This window comes from Spea bombifrons, chromosome 8 (assembly GCF_027358695.1).
Source record: "Spea bombifrons isolate aSpeBom1 chromosome 8, aSpeBom1.2.pri, whole genome shotgun sequence".
Lineage (NCBI taxonomy): Eukaryota > Metazoa > Chordata > Amphibia > Anura > Pelobatidae > Spea > Spea bombifrons.
In genome coordinates this window covers 19,908,065-19,926,632 of record NC_071094.1, presented here as the reverse complement: position 1 = coordinate 19,926,632, position 18,568 = coordinate 19,908,065, and the positions used below count along the sequence as shown (strand labels likewise).

Sequence of the window (18,568 nt, the reverse complement as noted above, 5' to 3'; positions counted from 1 at the left end):
AGCTCTTGTGGGGTGTCCCTTGGCCCGCTTTTGATAGGTACTGACCACAGCAGACCAGGAAGGAAAGGATCGTAAACTGTGACAGGGGTCATGGGCAGACAAGGCTCATTGATGCACGGGGGGTGGGGGGGCAAAGGCTGCCCCATGTGCTCAAATCCAACAGACTGCCTACCATAGCTCAAATTGCTAAAAAAGTAAACGCTGGTTACAAAAGAAAGGTGTCAACACACAGTACATCGCGTTTTGTTGCGTATGGGGCATGCGTAGTCGCAGACCAGTCAACATGCCCATGCTGACCCCCTGTCCTCTGATGAAAGTGCCTACGACAGGCACTGAGCATAAGAATTGGACCACGGAGCATTGGAAAAATGTGACCTAGTCTGAAGAATCACATTTTCTTTTGCATCGCATGGATGTCCGGATGTGTGCGTCTCATGACAGGAGAACACATGGCACAAGGATATGCTATGGGAAGAAGGCAAACCGGCACGGGCACTGTGATATTTTGGACAACTTTCTGCTGGGAATCCCTGGGTCCTGCCGTTCATGTTACTTTGACACTTCCACCTACCTAAGCATGGTCGCAGACCATACACTCCCTTCCATGGACATGAATGAGACTATCAAACTCGGGTTCCAAAGCAAAAACAGACGCAGTCTTGAATGGTTATGTGCAAGGTTGTCTAGAAGCCAACGCTCAAAAACTGCATGTCCTGAGCAATTAAGCTGAGCAAGGATTGCCTAACTCCTTTATTCAGCTGTCCGGCAAGGGGGTGCACAAAACATATTTGGACTTAAAAGGAGCCTTAATCTTTTAGAAAACAATGTTACAGGGCAGAGGCTTTTTTAAGATTAAGATAAATTAATCATACCTTAAAAGGCCTCAATCCGTGTGGGGGGGGTTGGTGCCACGGATATCCAGTACTGACAAGCCCCACTGCTGTCAGACTGGACTGCACAGCTTAAATTTAAATTTTGTGCCCTGAAGATCGGATCCGCGCATGCTCTGTAACACGATCAGATCTTCGGCGGAATGCAACGCCTCCCGGGTGTGCGTTCCACCGCTGTGCTACTGCTCCTTCCCTTGCCAGCCTGAAGAGAGCACTCTTATTCTGTTCCATAACATCGGCCGATGCGGATGTTCCTACCTCACTCTGCTCACCACCCGGGGAGCAATTGGAGGAGGGATCCCCCTGGACACAACCCATGTGCCCCACCGAACTACATGTCCGTCCCTGACAAGGAAGAACTGGCTGTGTTTGGTCCGGTGTGGTCTTATGGGTAAGGAGGAGTTAGGGAAGGGGAGGGTTTTAACTTTGTATTTCAGATCCTTGTCCCTAAGGAAGAGCAACACCCATGTGTACTGCCACTATATGCCAGTGCAAAAGTTGTATGCTTCTTGAAAGAGGTGGGTTTTCAGAGAGCTTTTGGAATTTGCATTTGAGGGAGAAAGTCTGACAGGACAGGGATGCTAATTTCACATAAGGGGTACGCCATGTGTGAAATACTGGACGCAGGAGTGGGAAGCAGCAATGATGGTAGAACAGGGTTAATTAGCGGTATTGCATAAAAGCAACAACCGTTCATCTTAGCCTCTTCCGTCACCTACAGGTTCTTGGACCCAGCTAGCGCAGCCATAACCATTAATGAGACCACCTCATATTCAGTCATTGAAATATATCCTCCTACACACGGTCCCATCTCCAAGCAAGGAGCACCAAAACGTAACAAGATTTTATTACTTTTGTAATATATTTTCGGCAGTTTTGCAAGAGAAGACCCTTGTTATTGGAGATTCGCACACAGACAAGACACGCAGGTTTCATTTAAAGTCAAGTTCGGCCAAATCAGAATCGTGAAGCCTAGTTTTTAACAGTTAACGTGTTGGAGACACATGCACACTATAAACTGCTCAAACTCCCAGTCGGGCTTTGATAATTATTTAACCCCTACTATGCCAGATCTGCAATTACCAGGTTTTGTGCCCCTAATCTCAACTGCCCTCCCCCTGCTAAGTCACCCCATTACCAACTCCAGGGGCATCCAACCTGCTGCTGCAGGACTACATCTCCAATCCTCCTCAACCAGCCCCTTAGCTGAAAGAACATTACGGGAGATGTAGTCCTGCAGCAGCTGGAGGGCCGCAGGTTGGACGCTCCTGACCTACTCCCTTGGTAGTGAAACAACTCGCCCCGGTTCACCTGCTGTCCATACGCAATACTGGTCAGAGTATAGTTAGGGGTGACAGGACAGCCCAGTAGGCTGAAGGGGCCAAATTAGTGCTCAGGTGGTTGAATGATGCAGTTGGGGGCTGAAGAGGGCAGTTAAAGAATCAGTGTGGTGAGATGGCTGAAAAGGGCAGATGAGAAAGGAGAGACAAGAGAAGGCCTATTGGAAAGACACTGTACAGTTATTGTATTTTTGAACTAGTACCACACTCTTCCGATATACTTTTATATATATATATTTTTGTAAATGCCGATTTCCCCTCCTGGATTTACCACTTTTTTTTTTTTTAATTCCTTTGTAACCTTTCAATTGTACTGCAATGTTTGATGTTAGACAAAAAAAGTAGATTTATATAGTTTCCCAGTTAAGGCATTATTCTACAAACCTCTCTCTTTCTATCGCCTCCAAGTTCAAAGTGTTCACACCTCTTTATCACCAACTACAGCAATACACTTGGTTATTGGTACATTTATTGTATGCACACTACAGAAAATTTTCTATCCTCATGTGTCACAAAGCATGTTAATTGTTCGTATCAAAAACTGAATTCAAGAGTCTGAGCTTAAGACATCACCATACTTAAATAAAAAACACGAAAGTTATTTGCGTGCCCAATGTTTTATTAGCTTGAATCCACCATGGCTGTAGCATCTTAGAACTGGATAACTTGTCCCTAGGAGAGACAAAAGGAATAGAAGTTACATGCTGTACTTAAATATAACTTTTGCAAAAATAAGTCTTTCAAACACCACCGTATAAGTTTAGCATATGAATTGCAAAGCTCTGTTGGTTACCAGCATTAAAATATTAGTAGTCATTCCTAGCAAAAAGTTTGTCTGAAAATAACCAAATTGCGACCACACATTTGTTCAGCTACACCGAGGAACAATTACTACAGTTTTTTGTAACCCTTTGCCAATATATTTAACAAACTCAATGTATGTTCAGCAACAGCCCACACCAAGTATGGCATTCTGCAAAATTTGCAAAGCAGACCACATGTGAATTTAAAGTGACGGTGTAACCACTCTATAGGAGGCTGCATATTCAAGTACTCATTAACTTTAAAGGGTCCACAACTATAATATGCATCAACGCGTTCATGTGGTCCATTTTTCAAATGCATGAGGGATTCTGCAGAATCCACCTAAATGCATTTGCCTCTTTACCCACACCCTAGCTAAGTGCCCTGCAGGCGATGCATTTGGCTGCATGAATCTTCCTGCACACAACATAACCAGATCCAGCACTAGTGCTGCTAAACACTGGATGCAGGTGGTCTGGTTAGGCCCCAGTGTTCATGTGTAGTCTTCCCGTTTATGTCAAAGGAAACACTTTCCTGCCACCAATTAGCAGCTTAAGCGGTCAGTGACAGGACATACTTGTGACAGGACCATTGACTTCATTGGACATCCTTACCACCACCAATTAACAGCTTAAGCTGATGTATGTATTTTTCTGTAGTAGGTGTGTTAGGGAAACTTCCAGGCTCTGACCTGGCATTGTAACTATATTACAATGCCAGGTCAGAGCCAATAAGGCAGACAGACGGATGCTTAAAGGGACGGTCTACTCAAGCAACATTATCAATGAACGCCACATATTAAAAGTACTTTATATGCTTTAAAATTGTAGGAGTGAGAGGAAAGACACCTATAGAAGATGGTGGCAGCTCCAGTGTATCTTCACACTGCCCCCTCTGTTTCCCTGTTTTCATGTCTCAGACTCCCTGAAACTCACATGAACCAGTGTTGAAAGTATTGCATGCATATGCTTTGGCAGCTATGTGATACAGCATTGATCTTGACAAGTTCTGGGATGAGCTTTTACATTGGTCAAAAACAATCTTGTGGCAAAAATAGACTAATTTTGCAACTAGCATTCCCAATGATGGTGAACTTTTTTTTTAAACCTACTAAAGATCATTGGTGCAAGCAGTGACTGCATACACCAATACAAAGCTATGTTTGACAAAAAAAAAAAGTAGATTTATAAAAAGCCTCTCAGTTAACGCATTATTCTACAAACCTTTCTCTTTTTATCGCCTCCAAGTTCAAAGTGTTTACACCTCTTTATCGCCAACATTCTCTTGGACCTGCAGTTCGAGTCAACACACTCCAGCCTCAGCACAATCTTCTTTGTGGTCTTGGCCTGGTATAATGTACAGTGAATGTTTTTGAAATGGTAATTACTCCCATGCAAAGCTCCCTAAAGAAACACTATACAGACGTGCTACAACTGCTACAATATTAGTATGATAAATCCATACCAACCGCATTGACAAAGCAAATTGGCTTCATCCTGAGCCCAGTCCCCAGGAATAAATGCATTGCGAGTAGCTTTCATTATTGAATGCAATTGTCAAATTAACAGATGCGCCATAAGACATCTGCATACCAACAGGGCACATGTGATTAGGAGTAAATGCAGCAAGCAATCAATAGTAATGTAAATTTGACTTTGTTTAGAGTGCAACAAGCTCTATAACAGATTACCGCAGATAAGTATATAAGATGTGTCATGACTAAATAGATAGTTGGTTTTATCCTTTGATGCAACAAGACATTTGACCCGTTACCTTATAATCCCTGGCGGCTAAGTCGGTTTTCAGGGTTTTTACTAGTTTTACACAGGCAAAGATTTTCTTCTTGGTGGGATGACAGCTTAACTACGCTAGGTTAAATGCATACTGTGCAACAAGTCAATCTTAGATCTTGTTTTTAAAAATGACCAACACCCCCTGAAATACTGAAGTACACATTTACAGGAAACATTGGACATCCAAAAGTACTGGGAACTATGCTTCTAAATCAGCAATACTAAAGAAGAATAAGGTGCCAATTCCTCTACTCAATATGTTCATAACTAAACTTTTTTTAGGAAAGATTAAGCTGCTCATAAATGCATGGCTTAAGGCATACTGCATCACAAGAGAATGCATAACACTATTTTGCCCATTATTTCCCTGTATACATAAAACTATAAAAGCAAAGTTGGCGAAACTAAGTTAGGAAGCCCCATGTGAATGCCCCACAGCTTAAAAAGAAAGTTAAGCCTCACACACCTTCTTCCTGAAGATTGGTTTAGTTTGTCCACCATAACCACTCTGCTTACGGTCATATCTCCTCTTTCCTGAAAATCGGTAGGGATATGCATAGCGTTAGTAAAAGCTTATACTTAGCGTGAACAACCTATCTTTACAACATTACATAAATATGACAGTTTTATGCATAGTGTACTTGTACAATCTAGTGGATTATGCACATTTAAGCACTTTGTAATAACTTTATATGAATTTAGCATAGTGAGAAAAAAATCTGGTAAAAAAAAACTGCAGATCTAGGTCATTCAAAGTTTATATGCATACAGGGTTTTTTGTGATTTATACATTTTCATGTTTTTTGTTTTTATACACACACACACACACACACACACACACAATACACCATATGCATTAAAGAACAAGTGTCTGAAAAGCATTAAGTCATTGTTTAACAGCATGTAAAACAGAATTCTAACAGGAACAAATGCACTACTGGCTAGTGCAATACTATTAAGCTAGGCCCTTACCTTGGGCATACAGGGAATCCTTTCCCTTCTTGTACTGAGTCACCTTGTGAGGCTGATGGCGCCCACATTTTTTGCAGTAGGTCCGACGAGTTTTCGGAACGTTAACCTAAGAGGAAATAGAGTGAAGCGTATGACTACCTTCATTTACTATAGGAGTTCAATAGCAATACATTTTCTAATAAAAAAAAAAAAACAAGGAATCTAACACTAAATTCCCTATACAGCCAAAAGTTAAAATGCTTTAGGCACTCAAGTATTACTATTAGTAAGTGAATTATAAACGGGACACAAAAATGTGGATAGAAGTAATTTGATACATGTTAATACCTGTAGTACGCATAAAACTAAATTTATATTTTTGTAAAGAGGTCCTAGTATTTGGCATAACGCTCGTAGTAGGTTTAGCATACCCATTAAGTGATGCTTCTGCCCTTCTCGCACATTAATAAATCCACACGCCGAACACTGCAAACCGAACATAGTGGACACACACAATCTCGCCGACTTCAGTAAACAAACGCATTAGCTAATTAGCTATAGTACTTGACGGGTTAGAGAATTTATATTTCAGACAGATAGCAAAAATACCCCCCCCCGGATTCTAACACTTTATAAGTTACTTGATATTTCCTTCTACTCAGAAACCCCACTGGTCACTGACACTTGGTGTCGATCATCACATAACTTACAAAAATACACTATTCCCTCAAGCAATAAAACACCTAAGGGGATACATAAGGTACAACGAGAAGATGGCTCGGCATAACAAGCCGTTATACAATCCAGACAGCTAGGATGCAGACAGATTGAAACGGACAAAAAAAATACAACACTCACCATCTTGGCTACCGCACAGAGAAGAGAAAGCGGAAACAGGAAGTTCGATCATATCCCTTTCCGGACTTACCAACGAGAAAAATTAAGGCTAGAGCGGCACCTGATGTCTGAGCTCGGAGGGGGGGTCGCGTATAGATTTCCTTAAATTTAGCTACGATGATATGAAACCATTGTTATTGGCATGTAATGTCATAATATAACTTCCAAAGCACAGTCAGTTTGCTGAAATGTATAATTATCAATGCGGTTATGTGGAATTGGTTAAAAACGCTATTCAATTTGTTAACCCGTTAACCTATTATTTTCCGGCGAGCTTAATGGTAGCTTTTCCAAAGCTAACTTACTGCATGTACAGAACTGTACGGACAGTTTTACTTGTTAGGATGCAGGTAGTTGCTACGTGTTGCTGGTTCTATTAGCCCTTTACGGCTGCTTTTTCTATTGTTACACTTAAGGACTGACGTTTCTTTGCGCTTGTTTTCAATCATCATTTCTACCCCTCTCATCTAATTTAACCACTCAAATTCTATAGGTTTTTTTTTCCAGAGCGAGTAGGTCTTTCTTTTGAAAGCATACATACATATATAAACCATCATCATTTAGTATGAAAAAAGTTTGTAAAAATAATGAAAAAATTTCACATTTTAACAGTTTTACCTGTAGCTCAGTATTTGTCCTAATTTTGAAAAACAGCCCATATGCTTGGTATTCTTATCTATTTTGATATTTACAAAGCTAATTATTAAGGATGTGCATCACTGTTTCCCTTAGGGCAAACTGGTAGGCCCTTAAAAGCTGTGCCAAAATGCTTGTCAGGACGTACCATTCAGGGACACACTATGAAGCGCATGAGACACACAGGTATATATGTATATATATATATATATACCTCCCAACATTTCAAAATGTTAAAGAGGGACACTTTTTTTTTTAAAATCTCGCGGACCATCACTGGAAGAGTAGTCCACAGCAGCAGAGATTTGTTAGCCTCCCTCCTTTGAATTTGCTACTGCAAACATTTTCTGATGAAAAAGGTCCATTTTATTCAGTGGAACAAAACAGTGATTACATTATTCTTCACAATATTCTTGTAAGAAACATTCATTTCTTTATTAATTCATGTAAACAATTTTTTCATATTTCATAAAAGCTATGATTGAGAAATTTTTGTTTTTATTTCCTTTTATTTTCCAACCTGCCCCCCCAGTTATGCATATCTGCCCCCAGGCTTGCCACTCTGCCTCCCTGATATGCCTTATACCCTCCTATATGCCACTCTGGCATATAGGGGGGGGTATAAGGCATTTCTGGAGGCAGAGTGGCATGTATGGGGTTAAAAGGCATTTCTGGAGGCAGATTGGCATAAAGGGGGCACTCTGCCTCCAGAAAAGCCTTATACTAGAATCTATTTAGCAGGTTTTTTTATTCGTTTTTGCAGATGAGTAAAAGATTTTTCAAAGAAAAGTGAGAAAATGTCATTTTTTTAACAAAAAATCACCATATTGTATCATTTTTATAGTAAATTAGATGATATGATAAAAATAATGGTATCTAAAGAAAGCCCTGTTTGTCCTGAAAAAATATATATAATGTGTATGGGTGCACAAAATGAGAAAATTACAGCTAAATAGCAAAGCTGAAAAATGTTAAAAGAGCCATTGTCCCAAAATATACTACGAGAAAGAAACAGTTTTGTCATTAAGGGGTTAAACATGGAAAGGAAGTTTTTTCGGTAAAAAATTACTATACACAACAGTCTGCATCAATTTGCCCATATAAATTATGTTTGTTTTTTAAGCATAGAAACATAGAATGTGTTAGCAGAGAACTATTTGGCCCATTTATCTGCCCAAGAACAAAACCAGATGAAAAGAGGGTCTATTCGTGAAAAGATTTTTATTAAATAACATTAGCATTTGCCCTGAAATGATATTAGTTTATAACAAATTCATAGTACTTGCCCTGCATAGTCAGTCAATTGCCCTCTCCCCCTTCTCACTATCGTTCCCCTCTCCCCCTTCTCATCTTTCGCCTCTCCCCGACCTCAATACCTATCCCCCTTCTTTGTAATTTGCTTACCCTGCCGAAGTCCTGCGGTGGGAGCGTGAGGGCTCTGTCTAGCTGCACTGCCACGGTGCGCGCTGCTTCACTGCTGTATGACATCATATTCCGGCACTCAGAATGAAATGCCGGGACCAAGACAGAGTCCTCGCACTCCCACTGCTGCAGTCAGGGCAGCATCAAGGCAGGGAGTGGAGGAAACAGAAGGGCGCTGAGCAGTTGCTTTTCTGTAAGCGACCACTCGGCGCCCCTCTATCTCCTCCGCTCCCTGCACCCCAAACGCCGGCTCTGACAGTCAGCAACCTGGCCGCGTGCCACAACTGAAGGCTTCACTTTGTCATAAATTTGCCATCGCTGCTTTAGGTAATACATTTTCCATCCTGATCAGATTAAACACCCTCTATCAGCCAAGTGGGTACTTGGCTAATATTAGCAAGTTTTTTGAGCTATGGATGAGGAAAACCTTGGATTCTGCAGCTCGTAATAAATTGTGGGCTGAATGCCCGAGACCCACCATACCTAAAAACGTATTACAGACCCCAGATTTAGATCCTACCATAGTTCAGTTTTTATCTAAATCTGGGAAGAACCCAAATGTAATTTAAGAAAATTTGCAACCCAAATTTTTTTGGCAGGTATGGGAAAGGTCAGGGCCACTTTCCCAGCCAATCATCCCAGGTTATCCTACGGGATATTCCCATTAAAGGCCTTTTTACGGAATCAGACCATTCCTCACCCTTCTTCCCACACTGTGGAAGACCTTGGAGGTCAAGAGGTCAAACAGGTTTTACCCGAACCTGAAATACATCGAGTGAGTATTACCTTCACCCTTTTTCCATACATGGACACACATAACAAACGATACATAGGTACTAAATATAATCAGAGGTTATCAAATGGAATTTTAGTCTCTTGTTCAAAACCTGAATCCCAACTCTGATTTATTTCTCGTCCCAAGACACACTTCTTGTACAAAAAGAGGTGATTTAATTGCAAAAGGGTCAATTATTCAAGTCCCCTTCTCTTCCCTAGGCTTTGTGAGCAATCTGTTTTTAGTAAAGAAAGGACACCAGTCACAGACCCGTTATAAATCTCAGAATTCTTAACAATTACATGAAATACCAACAATTCCAGATGGAAGGAATTGATTTCCTTTGAGATTTATTAATTTATTATTTATTATTATTGGATGGTAAAAATAGATTTGAAAGATGTTTCCAATCCATCCAGATTATAAACCATACCTTCAATTTATTTGGATGAACAAGAAATGGCAATTCACTCGCCTGCCTTTTGGCCTTTCCTCTGTGCCTTGATGTTTCACCAAACTACTAAAACCTGTTGTTTCCTACACAGCACAGGAGTCAGGTTAAAAATTTATCTGGGCGATATTCTAAACAAGCATCTGATTTCTCTAAGAAGTCTAGCAAGAATAGTTAGTCTCCTCTCAGCTTTCAAACAAGCTATTTTCAGGCTCCTTTTCACTATTGTGCGCTTCAAAGACTGAAAGCTCAGGAGTCTCAGTTACTCAGACGACATTTCTCTCGACCTGGATACAAGAGAAGAACGTTTATGGTGGTTACACCATATTCGGAAATTTAATGGGAAAGCAAATTTCATATGGGTTGGGGTGCGCAATGTGGTTCAGTTTCCACCAGAGGAAAATGGTCAGTAGACAAACTCAGACTACACATCAACTCTGTAGAATTGTTAGCAGGATTCTTTGCCCTTCGAAGTTCTACTCAAGATGGACAACATATCAGCTGTACAGTACGTGAATCGATTAGGAGGAACCAAGTCCAAGTCTCTAGCAGATATTGCCAGACTTTTGGCATTTTTGTGTAGACATCATATTGCGAGATTTTGCCAGATGGAGGTACGTCCTTTAAAAAATAAAGAAGTTGTTAAAGTTTCCAAGAGGGTCTCTCCAGACCCTCCTGAGAACTTTGGCTCCCTTTGCAGGTTGAATACAGGTACTGCTGGTACCCCCGGGATGGCCTCTTCAGTTTCTGACTCGGACTTGATACTCGACTTAGTTTTGTCACTTAACCCTTGGTCTGCCACTCCATTGTGCCTGTTATCTACTCCATGGCCATTTACTCTTGGTCTGCTGCTCCGGTGTGCCTGTTGTCTGATATCCTGCCCGGTGCCTACTTCTCACGTCTCTGGGACCTGCACCCTGCAAGTCCGCCTCTGACACCCGTGTACTCTTGCTACATTTTCCATCACCCACTCTCTGCTCAGCTCACTACTAGCGGTCTGACATCCTACCTCCTAGTTAGTGGGTAGTTGTCAGGCTCTAGCAGGACTGGTTGGGAGCGTAGAGCAGGGTGGCCCAGCAGGAGGGTAGGAACAAAAGTCCAAGAGACAAATCGGAATCAGGGCAGGCAGCGAAGGTGCAACAACGGGAAACGAGCCGGGTCCGGACAGGAAAGAAACACAAAGTCCAGAAAACAATGCAGAGGTCCGGTGCCAGAAGGTCAATCAAATAGCAAGGGCAGGATACACAAAGGAATGGGTCAAAGCAGGGCTAAGGGAACCAGAGAGCTCAATAACTAAGCACAGACTGAAGGGTGTGCAGGGTTTTTATAATCCACAGGTAAAGCCCCTCCCACTGACGGGGACGCAGCCAACCCCGCGACGGAGCATGGCGCACAGTGGAAGCCCCATGTAAGAGGCGAGGAGAAGGACCAGGGGCCTGACAGCAGTGCAAGATTTGGCCTTCCTGCACAAGATTCCTTCTCTCTAGGACTAGGTAGGCCTAACAGCCATATTTGCCCCTAAACAGCTTTTCAGTGCCATCTTTCCCACCAAACAGCCTTACACTAAATGTGTCAGTGGCATCCAGTACTTTGACTTGAAGGGGCAAATTGTTTCCCTCACTATATATTTACTGATAGATAGATTGAGGAAATTCATGTTATGAGAACAGCAGAGAGAATTAAAAATAATAGTAAAACAAATTTCCTCAAACCCAGGGATTTATTCAATGTTTTGATACTGAGAGTGGTACCGCATAACTCCCCCAAATAAATACTGAGCCTGACAGTGGTATACCACAACTTCCGTCACCACAACCACAACAGTATAACTCCAATCATTATATAGTGACCATTTTTTAGTATATATACTGTGCCAGACATTGACAGGGATACACCATAACTGCCATCACTATATATACTGAGCCAGACACTGACAGTGGTACAGCATACCTCCAAAATAACAGTATATTAATATCACTTTTTAATTATGTGTGCTGGAGTGTTGCTGCCCGTCTTCCTAGTTTTTACACAATTTGTAAGTAAGACATGTGTACAACCAGAGCCGGCCTTAGGTGTTCTGGCGCCCTGTGCGGACTGCTCCTCTGGCGCCCCCCCGTCCCCAAAAAAGAAAGGAATAAAAACTTGTAACAAAACCCCAATCACTATATACTACGCGAAACATTGATGTGGTGTAGGCCTACCACTTCATTGTCTGGCTTAGTAGTAGGGATGCACCGAAACGAATTCTGGACTGAAACCGAAAGTGCAGCATTTACCTGGCCAAAACCGAATATGACCCCCCCACACCATAAAGAAATCTAACACTTTTATTTAAAGTAAGTAACACACCAAAATAGGACAAAACAATTAAATAACAATATTATATATATATATATATATATATATATATATATATATATATATATATATGATTAACAGCAATCACATTCCTATCATGCCCAGGCATACCCAGATTCCAGGATACTCGCAGACTTGGCATGATAGGAGTATGATTGCCCTATCTACCCCTTCTCACTCCCTTCTGCCCTATCTACCCCTTCTCACTCCCTTCTCCCTATCTACCCCTTTCCCCTGCCTCACTCCCTTCTCCCTATCTACCCCCTCCTAACTACCTACCCTTTCCCTCTTTGAAGTTCACTTACCTTTCAGGAGTCCTGCGGTGGGGGTGCAAGGCCTCTGCCTCCCAGCTCTGCCACTGTATGGAACAGTATAGAGTGATGGGAGTTATGATGTACTTTTAGAGCATAATTAGATCATGAAAAAGACATTGGAAATGGTACAGCATAACACCCATCACAGATTTACCAATCCACACATATACTAATCCACACATATACCAATCCACACATACACCAATCCACACGTATACCAATCCACACGTATACCAATCCACACGTATACCAATCCACACGTATACCAACCCACACGTATACCAATCCACACGTATACCAATCCACACGTATACCAACCCACACATATACCAATCCACACGTATACCAACCCACACGTATACCAATCCACACGTATACCAATCCACACGTATACCAACCCACACGTATACCAATCCACACGTATACCAATCCACACGTATACCAATCCACACACATACCAATCCACACATATATACCAATCCACACACATACCAATCCACACATACTAATCCACACGTATACCAATCCACACATATACCAATCCACACATACACTAATCCACACATATACCAATCCACACATATACAAATCCACACATATACCAATCCACACATATACAAATCCACACAAATACCAATCCACACATATATACCAATTCACACATATATACCAATCCACACATATATACCAATCCACACATACACCAATCCACACATATACCAATCCACACATACTAATCCACACATACCAATCCACTCTCACTGAATGCTTTCCTACCTTTCCTCTTTTCTCCTTACAGCTTCTTTTCCTCCTCTTTGCTCCTCTTCTTCAGTTCTTCTGTCCTCTCTGTCTTCTTCCGGGTCAGAGGGCACGGACAGCGGTGGGCGCGGCTTCAGTGCTGTGCGCCGGGATCTGACAACAAACCCCGGCGCACAGCAGCTGTTGCCGCGCGGATCACAAGAGAGCGATATCGGAGGTATTTAACAGACCTCCGGCTCCCTTGAGCGATTTAAAGACGGGTTCAAGGGAGATCCTTGAACCGGCTTAAAATCACTCAAGGGAGCCGGAGGTCTGTTAAAGACCTCCGATACCGCTCCCTTGCGAGCCTGCTCCTCCAGCGGCGGACATTACTGTCCGTCTCTGGAGGGGTGCCGGGTGCCCCCCTGATGAGCGTCACCCGGTGCGGACCGCCCCCCCCCTACTGGCGGCAGCGGACCCCGCGGCGGCGCCCCCTGGAGTGTGGCGCCCTGTGCGGTCGCACAGGTCGCACACCCCAAAGGCCGGCCCTGTGTACAACAATTATATGAATGAATATAAATATTTATTAATATGTATATACCTACAAGAAAAAGCTGGCCGATCAGAATGCACAATTAAGAACAATTAACCCCTTCACAACTGCAGACGTACCTGGTACTTCATGGTGACATGGTACCAGCGAACTGTGACGTACAAGGTACATCATCCCAAAAAAACACCCACGTCGCCACAACCGTGTTGTTCACAGGGGTGCTGCGGCTGTCTGCCCAAGTGTCTCAGCAGACTATCCCCCCGTGCCTTTGATCACTCCCACGGAGAGATTCTGTAGGCTCAAAATGCAATCACTGGTAAACCGCGGCATTTTAGGGGTTAATACCCATTGTGTACGGGGCTCTGCTGCTGGTGGTCTGCTTGGAAGGCTTGCAGTTTTTACAGCTTCCAGTTCTGTACTGTTGTGCTGAAAAGTGACCTGGCTAGAGAATATCCTCTCTTTTCTTTGAAGTGTGAAAATTCAAACAGGACAGGCTCATCTTTTACAATGGGTTGCCAATTAACCCCTTACATCTCTGAGGTCTTTGTCTTTAGCTGTAATTTTCTTCTTACTTATTTACTGTACCCACACAAGTTATACCGTATTGGCTCGGATATAGGCCGCCCCCGTATATAGGCCGCACCCTAAAAGTTTGGTGCTTTTTTTAAAGAAAAAGTTTTTTTCTTTAAAAAAGCACCAAAAAACATGCTGCCACTCTGTCCTCTCCCCCCCCGAGATATGCTGCCACTGCCCCCCCTGAGATATGCTGCCACTCTGTCCCCCCCCGAGATATGGTGCCACTCTGTCCTCTCCCCCCCCTGAGATATGCTGCCACCTCTGCCCCCCCCCGACTTACCAGAGCAGACTCCCGGGTGTCTTGCGGGGCCGGAGGGGGACATCTATGCACATCGTATATACAACTCCCGGTGCCAGCACTCAGCGGAAGTGCCGGCATCGGAAGTTGTATATGCGTATTGCGTAGATGTCTTCCGCCGGCCCTGCAAGACACCCGGGAGTCTGCTCTGGTAAGTCGGGGGGGGGTGTGTAAAATGCATCGTGCGGGCGTTTGGACGATGCGCTTAGACAACCTCCCGTGCCGGCACTCCCCCCGTGGGAAGTGCTGGCACGGGAGGCTGTCCGAGCGTATCAGAGAGTAGGATGCAGGTCCCCTGCACCGCTGCGGGGGATCTGTATCCTAACCCCGCTGCCTGCCCGGCACCCGGGACTGCATGTCCCGGGCGTCGGGCGCTAGACCCCGAATATAGGCCGCACCCCCACTTTAAAGACTTAAAGTGGGGGGGGAAAGTGCGGCCTATATTCGGGCCAATACTGTATATTGTTTGTTTTTTTCAAGACAAGAAAGACTTTTCTTAGATAACATTATTTTGATATCGTATAATTTACTATAAAAAAGTAATGATGACAATATTTTGATGACATATGATGACAATGTTTTTTTAGGACTTTTTTATATACATTTTTGGACTTTTTAATTTTTTTACATTTTGTTGGAACTGAATGGTTCCCCTGATCAGTGAGGAATTGTTTTTATATGTTACCACATTTATATTTATTTTTTATTTATTTCACTAAACATATTGTTATAATTAAGCTGGGCTCCATTGACTTACATGGTTGAATGCAGTACATATCTGTATTAAGAAGAGTATGGAGAGGCCCTTTTCAGAACTTATTTTCTAATGGGCACCGCCATCTTGCAAGAGGCACAGTCTCTAACTATGGCATTCTCCGGTGCCATATTCAATATGTCACAAGTTGACGCTCCGTGGAGCGATCAGACGGGAGCCCTGCTGCAGATCTCAGCATTTCAGCAACAGCGTTTGGAGAAGAACGTGATCGGAGATCTCATTCTATATCCATTTAAACTCATGGCATGCCAGGTACGTCATTGGTCGCCAACATGATGCTTTTCCATTATGTGTCTGGCACATCCATTGTCATCTAGGGGTTAAGACAACGGCTGGCCTGTCAATTTGTTATATATATATTTGTTTTTATTCAAAATCTAAATATCTGCATGACCAAAGACCAGTCAAAATCACAACTTATATGTCTTCTTAATTAGGTTAATTATACAAAGCACACATACATACAGCACTAATAGATGACAGATTATAGTAACTTGCAGATGGAAGAGAAAGTAGAGGATCAAAGTGTGGGTAGTGGTGGAACGTTGAGGTTAGAAGTGTCCCATAACCATGAGTCTTTATACCCTTTTAAAATATAGGTTGCATGCACGGATTGGTGGGAAGGCAAATGGCAATTCCCTCCACAGGAACCTAGATTTACATTCTTATGCCCCAAATTCACTAGAGGAGGGTTCAAGGTGGTCACTCTTTGCTTCATAATCAGTGTGAGATAATGAGGGAACTGGAAACAGAGGCCGAGTTTGTTAACAATGGCTATATCATATGGGCTCTGATCAGTTATCACAGCAATCATATGAGTGTACCACCTACCAATCTAGCAAACATGGAGGCACACAAGAAAACTGTACTTACAACATACCATTGGCCCTTAAAGTTCAATGTTTACACAAAACAGGGCCAGGGCTGGTACAGATCAGTGGGGGCCTGGGGGCAAAATGTTATTGCCCCGATATGAACTGGGACATTCCTGTGAGGTAACTCAGAATTCTTGGACTTACCTTTTTATGTCCTTGATTTCCAGAAGAAGGCGAGGTTCAGCAAAGTCATGTAACGTTGCAATTCGTGACCCCTCTGTAGTAACGCAGAATGTTCAAGCTGTGTTGAAGATAGGCTGAGGCTTCAACAGGCTAAGTTGTATACTGTATGTGTGTCTAGGGATATTAGTGACTTTATGAATAACATGAAGCATTCAGAACTTGCATACAAATAATGGATACTACCGTATTTGCTCGATTATAAGACGAGGTTTTTTTCAGAGTAAATGCTCTGAAAAATACCCCTCGTCTTATAATCGAGGTCCACTTCTAATTAGACCTCAAAAAAATGTCTGCTGGGGCCAGGCGGCTTACAGGTGCTTTGGTCCCGAGCAGCGTCTCTTCTATTAGCAGCAGGAAGCTAGCAGAGTGTCACATAATTCTGCCTTCCCCTCCTTCCTCTGGGGGCGGGGCCAGAGAAGTTGCTCGCACAGCCGGGCCCCTGCAGAAGTCTTCCAGTGAGAGATCTGCAGTTCAGGTAAGGGGGTGGGGGGGGTGGGGTGGTTGTGATTGATGTGTGAAGTCTGTGTGATTAATGGAATGAATGAGTATTTAAATGTTTGTGAATGAGTGTGTGTGTGATAGCATGGATGTGTAAGGGGGTGGGGTGGTAGCATGGCATAGGGAGGCTGTACTCAAACTCCTATCATCCCCAGGTTCCAGCATGTACTGGCTGCCTTGGCTTAATAGGAGTTTGATTGCTGTTAGCAGTTATATTTATTTATATATATATTTATATATATATATATATTTATATATATATTTATAGATATATATATCTATAAATATATATATAAATACATTTATATATATATATATATATATATATAAATAAATATAGGGGGTTAAAAGGCATTTTTGGAGGTATATATATATATATATATATATACCTCCAAAAAATGCCTTTTAACCCCCTATATGCCACTCTGGCATATAGGGGGTTAAAAGGCATATCATGGGGCAGAGTGGCATATAGGAGGGTATAAGACATTTCTGGAGGCAGAGTGGCATATAGAGGGTTAAAAGGCACATCATGGGGCAAATAGGGGGTATAAGGCATTTCTGGGGGCAGAGTGGCAACCTTGGGGGCAGATGTGCATAACGGGGGGGGGCAGGTTGGCAAATAAAAGGAAATAAAATAATATATATTTTTCTCAATCATAGCTTTTATTAAATATGAAAAAATTGTTTACATGAATTAATATTTACTAGTAAAACTTTTTTTCCTATAGGGTAGTCTTATATTCAGGCTTTTTGTTTTTTTCCTAAATTAATATTTAGATTTTGGGGGGTCGTCTTATAATCAGGGTCGTCTTATAATCGAGCAAATACGGTACTTTCTTTTTTTTTTTCTCTCAATTCTGAGTTTACTGCACGTATGGTAACATAGACATGGTACAAAGTATCGAGTACAGAGGTAAAACATCGGAACATTTTACATATACAGCATAGGAGGATATTGCACACGGACCGAAATGGCAGAGAAAACATGAGACATTGAGAACACTAGTGGAACAAATCAGGTACATAAAAGAGTAAAGCCACCCCCAAGGGGGAGGACGGAATGAGGCAGAGAAGCCATTAGGTACCCAAAAATACAGCGCCATAAAACAATGTGTAAAACAAAAGAAAACAAAAACAGAATAAAACAAGTCTGTCCCAGGGTCCAGCAGGTAGCTCCACTACATAGTCATGCTAACGAAAGGCACAAACATAAAAATAGACATAAAGAGACGCGGGAAGGAATCGTCTCGAGGACCAACACCCAGTAGGAAAGTAGCAGCGGACTCCTAGAGGGACACAGGCAAAGGACGATGTTCCAGGGACGTGATGAACGACCTCCAGTGAAACCACTTAAGTTCAACTTTATGACCCGCCCCCCTTGCTGACCATACTAGAACTTCCATCTGGTAAATGAATTCGACCTGATTAACCAAGGCCA

General features: G+C 42.5%; 1 protein-coding gene across 1 annotated transcript; it reads right to left on the bottom strand.

The window, feature by feature from the left end:
* Nucleotides 1-2,828: 2,828 nt before the first annotated feature.
* Nucleotides 2,829-6,755, bottom strand: RPL36A (ribosomal protein L36a). Its single transcript, XM_053473698.1, has 5 exons — nucleotides 6,637-6,755; nucleotides 5,800-5,905; nucleotides 5,294-5,361; nucleotides 4,258-4,380; nucleotides 2,829-2,902 (listed from the first exon to the last, which is right to left on the bottom strand). The coding sequence occupies exons 1-5, from the start codon at nucleotides 6,637-6,639 to the stop codon at nucleotides 2,882-2,884; spliced, it is 321 nt and encodes a 106-aa protein (XP_053329673.1). The 5' UTR covers nucleotides 6,640-6,755; the 3' UTR covers nucleotides 2,829-2,881.
* Nucleotides 6,756-18,568: the final 11,813 nt, after the last annotated feature.